The sequence below is a fragment of the Loxodonta africana genome, chromosome 12 (assembly GCF_030014295.1).
Source record: "Loxodonta africana isolate mLoxAfr1 chromosome 12, mLoxAfr1.hap2, whole genome shotgun sequence".
Taxonomy (NCBI): domain Eukaryota; kingdom Metazoa; phylum Chordata; class Mammalia; order Proboscidea; family Elephantidae; genus Loxodonta; species Loxodonta africana.
Genome location: NC_087353.1, coordinates 55,523,401 through 55,534,179, shown reverse-complemented (window position 1 = coordinate 55,534,179; position 10,779 = coordinate 55,523,401). Strand labels below are relative to the sequence as shown.

Sequence of the window (10,779 nt, the reverse complement as noted above, 5' to 3'; positions counted from 1 at the left end):
AGACAATGGTCACCTCAGGCTGAGCCCACCTTCGCTCCTTCCATGAATAATTATGGAGAAACAACTGTCAGGCACAGAAAGGGGCACTGGAGACACCGAGGGGTACACAACTCCGGCGGTCCTCGCCCTCTCGGCGCCGGGTTTTCAAACTCCAGAGCCTCCGGCCCGGGCTGGGGTCCAACACTCTCCCTCTATCCTTGTCTCTGCCTCCCCTCCCTTCTTCCGAAAACGTGCCTGGCGCCCTGGCAGCTTGTTTCACGTGCTGGGTTCGCCCTTCCACTCAGGCCACCTCCTCGAAGCCCCATCCCCTTCCATCAACTTGAGAATCCTCCGCATTTCTGGCTGCACCGCCCACCTGCCTCGCGCTCCGGCCCGCAGCTACACGGTCACCCACAGAACCACGACTCTTGGATCGCAAGAACCCACGCTCCGTACAGGCCCACCCCTTCCCGCCGCCTCCGGCCTGCATGCCCCCATGGCTGGCTGGCCGCGCCCCTCTAGGACCCCCAGCCACCCCCGCCTTCGACCCCCGCGGTCCCCCGCGCTCGGCGCACCCGGCCCACCGCGCAGGCGCACCGGGGGGCGGGGACTCGGTTGCGTTAACTCCTCCCACGCCGGCTCTAAAGTGTGCCCCGCGGCCTAGCCTTCCAGGCCCCAGCCAGCCGCTTACCTACCCGCTGCAGAAAAGGTGCGCAACTAGCCCTGGACCGCGCAGGAGACCCATCCAGGACGGAAAACGAAGTAGCGCCCCCGCGGCCCTTCCCACAAACGGCCGTGGCCCTTTAACACGACGTCCGCCCGCGCCCATTGGCTGCAGTATTCTTGCGTCATCGCTGTGCGCCCTAGGACGGCGCCTTCCCGCTCCTTAACCCTGACGACAGAGCGGCGCCAGCCTCGGCGGCTGAGGAGAGCTTGAGGCGGTGGCGTCGGCTGGAAGATGTAAGTTGGCTGAATCCGACCCCATCCAAGCTTCATGGGCCTCCCGCCAGGCCCAGCGGGACACATCGTGGAGAGCTGCGCCGCTCCTCAACCCGCGATGATGGCCGCGGCCTGGCGGCGCGGGCTTTGAGGAGAAATAGTGGGCCGGAGCGGGCGGAGTGGGAGGTGCCGAGGCCGCGGCCCGGAAGTGGTCGGGGCCGCCGGGGTTGGAAGGGCAACAGGACCTGAGAAGCCGGAATGCGGCCTTTGTTCGTGGGCCCTGCCCTGGGAGCGCCTACGGCCCAGACTCGACGGGAACGCGGCCGGGGGTCGGCGAGGCCGGCGGCTGGGGCTGGTGGGAGCGGAGCGGCTTTGTGGGCTCCTTTGAAAGGCCGAGTGACCGTCCCTCAGGGTCATTTATCCACAACTTCCCTACCCTCTCTCTGTGAGCGTTAACCGAGCTCTTTGCGCTGTTCTCGGTGCGAGGCGCGGGCACTGAGACGGCCCAGCTCCCCTGCCACAGAACTCAGTTTGGCGGGTTATCCCGGAAGGGAGGCGGGAGGCGACGGAAAGGTTAAGGTCATCAGAGGAGAGACGTAGAACAGGCTGCTTCTGTCTCTATTGTTTCTAGCATGAACTGTTCCTAAAATGTATCTTTAAATGGGAAACGGTGCTCTGAAGATTTGAGCTGAAACGCCCTCGCCTCTGCTCAAGACATTACTAATTTGTTCTCTCCTCTCCCTGGCTGTTGGACGCGCACCTTTCCGGAGGACGGGGGAGGTGACCGAGGTCCTGGGCCTGTTACCTGAACTCGTGTGAACAGAGAACCTCAACCTTTGCTTTCTAGCACTCAGCCATACCCAGCAAAGCGTTCGCTCAGTCTGTGGTTCTTGATTTTTAGAGTGCTTAAGAATAAACGAGGGGTTGCGACCAATATCACAAAACAGTATGTGTATAAATTTTTGAATGAGAGGTTAATTTGAGCTGGAAATTTTCACCTAAAGCGCACTGAAAAAATTTTTAAAATCCTGTGGGGTAGTTCTACTCTGTCACATGGGGTCACCATGAGAAGAGAAAAAAAAACTCAAAAATGCAAAAGAAAGAATAAACGATGGTGCTTGTTTTTACACAGTGCGCTTCGAAGACTGGGACTGTGCTCTCAAGATTGTTAAAACTGGGTGTGGGCGCAGGAATCTGCATGTGTGACCTACATGATGCATTGCAATGTCCAATACAATAACCACTGGCCCCATGTGGCTCTTGAGCACTTGAAAATGTAACTAGTCCGAATTTAAAGTCTGAAAGAATGTAAAATATTTTCTTAATATTTTTTTCCTATTGATTAATGTTGAAAAGGTAATACAGGCAGTCCCCGGATTACAAACAAGTTCTGTTCCTAAGTCTGTCTTTGAGTCAGTTTGTATGTAAGTCAGAACAGGTACAGTTCGTATCTAATGTCAGTCAAAGTATATAGTGTACCTTTTTGTATAAAAAACGTGAAAGAAATACTTCCAGATACACTAAAATATCTTTAATATAATATAGGAATAATAATGATGTTTTGATGCACGTCGCAGAGTAGTGCCTGTTTGTTATTATGAACCATTGTACATAGAATTTTTAATATACCGTGGTTTTTAATTTACAGTACTAGGCTTTACAAGGCTTGGTTCGTAATGTAATATGTAAGTCAGATGTTTATAACCCAGGGACTGCCTGTATAGTTTTCGAAATAAGATGCATTACCAGAAGTTAATTTTATCTGTTAATTTTTTTTTTTTTTTAAATGTGTCCACTAGAAAAAATTGCATTATGCTTGGGACAGCGCTGCAGTATGGTCCTAAAGTGGGCTTTCCAGGGACCCCTGTTGAGCGTTCAGGAGTTACGTGTGACTTTGGAGACAAGAATATATCTAGGAAGAGAGCCTCCAGATGTGGAGAAACAGCCCATTCTTATAATAATAGCTAACATGTATTGAGGAGCCTTGGTGGCACAATGGTTAAGCACTTGGCTGCTAACCAAAAGGTTGGCAGTTTGAACCCACCAGCTGCTCCAAGGGAGAAGAGGCCTGGCAATATGCTCCTGTAAAGATTTCAGCCTAGGAAACCCTATAGGGTAGTTTTATTCTGTCCTATAGGGTCTCTATGAGTCAGAATCAACTAAACTGCACACAGCAACAAAACATTTATTGAGACTGGACAATTAATGCCAAGTTTTGTTGTGGATTAATTCCATGAATGCCCTTTATAATTCTTTGAGATGGGCACTGTAACTCACCATATTGCAGATATTGAGGCTCAGAAAGGTTAAGTGACTTATCCAAAATCACGCAGCAAAGCCTCAAATCAAACCCAGGCAGGCTGAGTCCAGACTGAATTGTACTCACTGCTTGTCCAGCAGCACTAACGTGCCTGCTGGGTGTCTCTGGTACCTTATCATTTTAAAGCAAAATTTTTTTTTAAGATTCTACAGCAAGAATCTACAGAAGGAGGAGTTCTCTTTACTCTTATTTGACTCCAAAGCCAGGTGCTTTCTTTCTTGGGTCAGAGCACTTGTTCTTGTAGCATCCCTGGTAGGGACACTCCTACACATGTGGGCACAGGGTCGGGGTGGTGTGCTGTGTCCAGACTTACTTACAGGGGGTTGAGAAAGGTAAGGCAGAAGTTGGGACTGTTATCCTGAGATCTTTGTGCCCGCTTGCAGCAAATTGTCCAAAACCTCACTGGAACTATTAGAGGCAGCAGTCCCCAGGAAATAAGGGCATATAGCTAATCAGTACTTTGTTTTGGGGTAGTGTTCATTAGTTACCATTTGTTAAGCATATACTGTATGAAATGTATGCAGTATCTCATTCAATTGCAATATCTAAGTTTTTCCCCAACATTTAAAAAATTTCAAACATGCAGAAATTGTACAATGAATTGTACAGTGAATACTTGGATAACCACGCCCCTAGGTTTTCTTGCATTTCAAAGTAAATTGCAGGTTTCAGTACACTTCTGCCTAAATTGACATGCATATCATTACGTAAAGGTCAGTAATTGCAAGGACTACTTTTTAAAGTATTCTCTTACTGCATTTTTAGTATTCGTAATGAAACGTATTATCTATCTGTTTGGGTAATAAATGTTCTGAGGCTGGTACAAGTCACTTGTGGAACAGTTTTTGCTTCTAGTTCTAAAAAGAAACTAGAACAATAAAACAAGAGCTCTAATCTTATAAGGAGAGCCACACTTGAATGTTTTTCTCTGTTCTGCATGCAAATGCGCTGTAATGTTTTTAAGGACCTGTAGGGGGTTTATCATCGAGCTTATGAGTGAAAAGCTGGTGTTGTACAACCTACAGAGTGACAATGACAGCTACCACCTCCACCCCCATTTTCTTAAAAAAAAACACGAGGTGAGGTTACAATTCTACTTGAGCCTCTTGTGAGGACAGAGACTCCTCATGAGGAGATGGTCGCTGTCCCCGTGTATTTCTTGCTGTGTGGGCACCATTACTTACTGTGTTTCCTTGCCGCCTTCTCATATGCTCAGCCTTTTACTGCAAAGTAGATTTGTTGCCTTGCCAATCCGTTCACTCTAAATCCTTTTATCTTGTTATTAGGCTGCTCTTTGGCGTAAATTGCAATCGATTAGGGATCGTTTCTCAGAATCGAGTTAGAAGTGAGAGTTCAGATAAGTGAGGCCGCCATTGCTGCTTTGAACACCTCAGAAGGGGAGAATGGATTTATCAGGAGTGAAAAAGAAGAGCTTGCTAGGAGTCAAAGAAAATAATAAAAAGTCCAGCACTAGGTAATCCTGCCAGATTTTTCTAGTGCTACTGTGGGGGTACACACTACTAGGGACCCTGAGGAAGGGGACAATTGAAAATGTGTGTGTCCTGAGCCGTGAATCACCTTGCTCTGGGATTACCCAAGATCTCTAGCCCCTCTGGATCCCCTCTCGGGTTGTGCTATTGTTTCAGGGTATGGTCAAAGAGATGTGCATTCTCACACTCTTCCTCACCATCCAGGGCTCCTTCTCCTACCAAGCGCAAAGACCGCTCTGATGAGAAGTCCAAGGACCGCTCTAAAGATAAAGGGGGCACCAAGGAGTCGAGTGAGAAGGACCGTGGCAGGGATAAAATTCGAAAGAGGCGCAGTGCGTCCAGTGGTAGCAGCAGCACCAGGTGGGGCAAGTTGGCCTAGGCATTGAGGGCTTTGTGGCTCTTGTCCCCAAATACCCCACACCTGAGTGTGACGCACAGACCCCTGGGGGTGGCAGACTGATTTGAGCTTTGCTCTGGTCATATGTAGGAGATGGTGTTTGGGTTTTTTCTTTTTTGGAGATATTAAGGAATATGAAATTGGGGGTCTGTTTTTCTTTGAAAGTGCATTTCATTCAAAGTCATGGTTGGATTGTTCTGGCCTAGAGCTTATCGTTCATCCTAGTCCATCAGCAGCCACCTTCCTGATCTAAGCTGGTGGCTCTGAACTTCTGCCAGCCTCCTCTTTGGCCTCACAACAGGAAAGGCTTCTCTGTCGGTAGAATCCAGCTTGCTCTTATCCTGTCACCAGCTCAGCATGAAGGAGGAAGGAGGCTTTCCACCCCTGCCGAATCCTTTGTCCTGGGTGTGCATGTTTCCTCTTTCATGGGGAGAGAGGAGGCTGGGGATTCAGAGCGTACTGGTGTCCCCCTCTCGGGAGGTGTGGTAGACTCATGGAGGAGGGTCTGGGGATGGGGGGTGCCTCCCACACTGGCCACCCATAACAACCCCTCTTGCCTCCAGGTCTCGCTCCAGCTCCACATCCAGCTCGGGCTCCAGCACCAGCACAGGCTCCAGCAGTGGCTCCAGCTCGTCCTCAGCATCCAGCCGCTCAGGCAGCTCTAGCACGTCCCGCAGCTCCAGCTCCAGCAGCTCTTCTGGCTCCCCCAGCCCTTCCCGGCGCAGACATGACAACAGGCGGCGTTCCCGCTCCAAGTGAGCACCCTTACACCACTGCTCGGCTGACACACACATTCTTGGTAGCTCATACATGCACAGGGGTGTTATAGACCTACTGTGATTATCATAAAAGTAGACAGGAAGGAAGTCTTTCTGTTTTCCTAGGATTTCTGAGACAGGTGATACACGTGAACTGGCAGGGGAAGCTTCTTATAAAAAAGCTGATACTAGCAGTTAGCATCCCTGCTGAAAAGAAATCCAGTATATTTTCACTTGACAAATTGTTTCTGGGTGTTCTTCCCCCATTAGATCCAAACCACCCAAAAGAGATGAAAAGGAACGGAAGAGGCGGAGTCCTTCCCCTAAACCCACCAAAGTGCACATTGGGAGACTTACTAGGAATGTGACCAAGGTGAGAAACCGTGCACCCACCCGATAGGTGGGTGCACATCTGTTCTGTGACATCTTTGAATTGAAATGTGTGGGGAATCAGCCATGCCTGAGGGTGAACTGAGAATGCCATTTTTGGGGGACTGACATGGCAGCCCGTGATTCCCATAAGATCAGCAATTAAATAAGTTATAGCAAGTCCTTTTAGTGGAAAATTGTACAGGTATCTAGAAGACATACCCCAAAATGCCAGTGGCTATCCTCATGAGGAACTGTTTGTGCTCCACCAAGGTTTCAGTTGTTCCAGGAGACTTCTGATTCCTAAGGCCACCAGTGGTGGGAGAGCATTCCAGTGACTCTTCTTTCCCTCCAGGACCACATCATGGAGATCTTCTCCACCTATGGGAAAATAAAAATGATTGACATGCCCGTGGAGAGGATGCACCCCCATCTGTCCAAAGGCTATGCCTATGTGGAGTTTGAGAATCCAGACGAGGCCGAGAAGGCACTGAAACACATGGATGGAGGTGGGTGACCTCCAACACCCTTCAGGCCTCCCCTCTGTCCTGCGCCAGGGACTGGCCAGCTGCTCCACGTGGGGACCTTTCGAGCTGGTTTTCAGCCTGGCTGCACGTCAGCACCTCCCTGGAGCTCTTTGAGGAGCTTAATTCTTACTTAGTGGGTGTATGGTTACCCAAAACATGTTTTTGGAACATTACTCTTGAAAAAAAATTCAGATACGCATATATTAGCATTTTAAGGAATTTTCAATCTGTTAAGAGCTTAAGAAGCAAATGATGATTTTAGAGTATGTTTTTATGAATGTAATGAACGAAAGGTTTGGGTTTTTACGCAGTCATGTTTCCTTTAATCTTTTTTGAGTCATCTTCTACTCTGTTAACATTTTAGCATTTTTAGGACTGTTTTACTGAGTGACCAGTTTACTGAAATTTCACTTTTCTCCAAAGCTTTTATCTTTTAACTGTTTGTAATACTTATAGCCCTTTGTATTGGGTAGAGTGGTTTTCACAGCATTTGAACGCTTGTAAGTGGTTCTGGGTGGCCAGTTTTCATTTTGTCTTCAGGTCAGCATTTTAAGGAATGTGGCGTTTGTCTTTGCTCAGCACCCTGTTGCTGTCATGTAGGCAGCTAGGATGAGGACAACACCCAGGGCCGTTTGGCTTTGGACTCCGCCAAGGCCCTGTTAGGAACTTGGTAAAGAGCAAAGCAGTTTGTTGTATGATTGCCTTTGAGCCCCGGTAGAGTTTAGGTATTAGGGCATTTCCTTTCATGGTAGCCAGCTCCGTTGATTTAAATTTATTGAAATCCATCTGAAGGACTGAGGAGTTCAGTGTAAAGTGTGGTCCATCACTCTGTGCAAGTACCAGCTCCGTGGCCCTGTGAATTGTGCCTTCTGCTCAGAGACTGGCAGTCACGTCGTATTTGATGGTCTGGGCAGTTGCTGAAAACTTGAGAGACTTGGATAAGTCCTGGTGTGGGGGGATTAAAATATACCAAAGTTTCTTAAGATTCTGGCAGGCTTTGTGTGTGTGCCCTGAATGTGCTATGCACCATGGAGGAAACGGGCACACTCTCCAGGAGGAGGCATGGGGGCAGGGCCTTCCCAGTGATCGGGCAGAAGATCATGTTGTCTCTGTTTCTGCATAATCAATGCCATAAAATCTGTGATTTGGGTCATTTGTGGCAGTGGGCCAGGGGCCACCTTAGGTTATGATTCCTTAAGTGAAGATTTTTTAGTGTGTTCGTGCTTGGGTCTCCTGCCAGTACTTTTACTAGGGGCAGAAGAGCCCTTGCACCCCTTTGGGGGACATAGGGACTGTGCCTGGGCTCTGCACAGTGCCCTGAACTGCAGTCTCAAGGTTCTCCTCTCCCCACCACTGCCCCCGTGATGTCCCTTCCTGCCTGGCTGCGCTCGTGTCTTTTTCTTCACTATCACGAAGTACTTTATGTTAATTATATTATGGCTTGGTCCTTTCTCCACAGGACAAATCGACGGCCAGGAGATCACTGCCACAGCTGTGCTGGCACCCTGGCCTAGGCCACCCCCCAGGCGATTCAGCCCTCCCAGGAGAATGCTGCCACCGCCCCCCATGTGGCGCCGGTCACCCCCACGAATGAGAAGACGGTAAGTTGGTCTTTGAGTCTCACGGGGTGCTGAGTGTGAGGTTGGGCCCTCTATTTAGCCTCCCCTATTTTTTATTCTGGTACTTTGTGGGGTGCATGGGGACAGCAGGGTTACCGTGGCCTTTTGAGGCTCATCAAGTTTGTTACACTTCTGAAAGAGGGGAGGAAGGCAGTGGATAGCAGAAGGTGAGGTCCTGGGGGTACACCTTTATGTGGTGTTCTCAAGAGACTTCTGGATCTGGTGCCACCAGATCCAGGCCCCCTTTCCCTTCCAGCTGGGATGGATCCAGAGGGGGCTGGGGAGGAGGCAGCTTTGGTCAAAGCAGTAGCGGGGAGGCTGATTCCCCTCGGCAGGGGCCAGAGTTTGGCCTTCCCTTGCTTGTGGTTGAGCTATGTTCTCTGCACCCTCGAGAAGAGGGAAACTTGAGATGCTGTTAGTCTTGACAGCATTCATCTCCCTTCCCAAGGGCTCCACGTCAGTCCTTCAAACATGTATAAATTTAAAGCCATACAGAATTCCTGAGAGAAGCCGACTTGAGCCCTGGGGTCCAGATGCAGAGCATTGCCAGGCATTTTGTTCCTTGGTGTCTGACACACTGTCTCCTCCCCTCTACAGGTCCCGCTCTCCACGACGCAGGTCCCCTGTGCGTCGGCGGTCCCGGTCCCCTGGCCGCCGCCGCCACCGGAGCCGCTCCAGCTCCAACTCATCCCGATAGAGCAGGGCAGCAGAAGCTCCTCGCCCCCTGTAACTTATGTCCCGTCCAACCAAGTGCTGTCACTTTTCTAGCCAGAGAGGATGAGCAGGAAAGGGAATCCCTCGTTTCGGGGCGGCGGAGGGGAAGGCTTCTTAGGCAGCAGTTAGGACATTTCCTCTGTGTCTGGCAGCAGATGAGTTGGTGGTTTGGGGTGGTGCCTGTAAAGACACCCTCTGGTTTTCCAGCCAGAAGGCCCACCAGTTTCCAGTTCCCAAGAGAGTTGGTTCAGCAGCAAAGCCTGCAGGGACACGCAGTGCTGCCCAGCTGGTACCAAATGGCCTGGGACCAGTCTGTAACCCTTCGAGAAAGAGAAGGAGCTTCCATCCCTGTGCCCAGGTCCCCTCACCTCTTGGTCACAGCAGTCCAGCGGAACCCTCTCCCTGTTCATTAGTGCAAATGGTTGTTTTCTACATGTGCTCAGACCCCACGCACCCGTGTCTCCCCTCTCTCTCTGAATTTAGTGAACAAGCCAAGAGCCAGCTCTGCAGGTCACCCAGAGCTGCCCCACAGCCGTCACTCATGGTGGTTTTGCAGGTTAACTCGGCAAAGCGTACATTGCTTTTCTGGCTTCTGTTGTACAGTCAGTACTATAAAATTTGTTTTGAGTTTTGTAACTTTGTAGCATTTTACATGATGTGTTTGTACCTTATTGTGTAGAATGAGAGGATTGTATTGAATAAACCTAGGATTAGAATGCAGAGCAGATATTGGTGGTTTCACTGCCTCCTTCCTGTCCATTTTTTAGCTTCTATTGGGAGGGATATAAAAAAAGTGTTTATCATGCCTAAGTGAAGGCCAAAGTCACATCCCCAAAAATGCAAGCTTCAGGATATGTGGTTTTTAAGTGTACCTGGAATGCTGGGTTGCTTCTTGTGGGCAGACACATCTGAGGTGTTCTTGCTACCTTTATATTCCCAGGAACGTAGAACCCTAACTCCACAGAAACCTGAACGTCATTAGGTAGGCAGCTGTGGAAAACATTTTCCACCTCAAAACAGTTGCAACCCTTCAAGAAAGAGAAAGGTTGTGCCACTGTTAGGAGCAGACATTTTCCTGGACCCACAGTGTTACCGAGCCCCTGTGTTTGGGCTTCATATCAGAGTCACATAACAGCCCTGACTGGTGTCCGGGGCGGCATCCCCCTGCAGGTAGTGGGATTGCTCAAGAAGGCTCAGTAATCACCTCTAATACGTGCTTGTCCATCCCCAAAGTCCCTCTCCACCACTATGGGCTCGCATTCCTGGGGCTCTGGAAAATTCCGTGACTTCCACAATTTATATTCAGCGATCATCCCTGGCCCCGCACTTGGTGACTTATACTCGGATGACCATCCCGCAGCCCCGCACTTTGTCCTAGCTTCCTGATTTTGATTGTTGGCTGGCGGTCGGGTGGGCAGCAGCGGTCTGAAAGCCAGCCCTGACGCTTCCCGCGTGATGGGGCCAGGACCCACACCTGGATCGTCCCATCCTGGCGGGACCTACACCGGCTGACCCTCCTGCTCAGCCCGCATGGGACCCAGGGCCGCGGGGACAAGGGCCCATCACCCGGGTGGCACCGGGGCGGGGCGGTGTGGGGCGGTTCCAGGCCCGGCGGGAGGCGAGGCCTCAGTCTGCCGGCGACCCCAAGCCGCCCGGTGAAGATGGCG

The 10,779-nt window shown here is 50.3% G+C and overlaps 1 protein-coding gene across 4 annotated transcripts; it reads left to right on the top strand.

Annotated features, from left to right (window-relative positions):
- Nucleotides 1-828: 828 nt before the first annotated feature.
- On the top strand, nucleotides 829-9,839 carry RNPS1 (RNA binding protein with serine rich domain 1). 4 transcript variants are annotated; one of them, XM_003417763.4, is made up of 8 exons: nucleotides 829-939; nucleotides 4,525-4,712; nucleotides 4,933-5,088; nucleotides 5,689-5,880; nucleotides 6,154-6,256; nucleotides 6,608-6,761; nucleotides 8,239-8,380; nucleotides 8,996-9,839. In XM_003417763.4, exons 2-8 carry the CDS (start codon nucleotides 4,642-4,644, stop codon nucleotides 9,093-9,095), a joined length of 918 nt encoding a protein of 305 aa, XP_003417811.1. In that variant the 5' UTR covers nucleotides 829-939; nucleotides 4,525-4,641; the 3' UTR covers nucleotides 9,096-9,839. The 4 variants fall into 4 exon arrangements, with proteins under 4 accessions (XP_003417811.1, XP_010595703.1, XP_064151468.1 ...); XM_010597401.3 differs by lacking the exon at nucleotides 4,525-4,712; XM_064295398.1 differs by lacking the exon at nucleotides 4,933-5,088.
- Nucleotides 9,840-10,779: the final 940 nt, after the last annotated feature.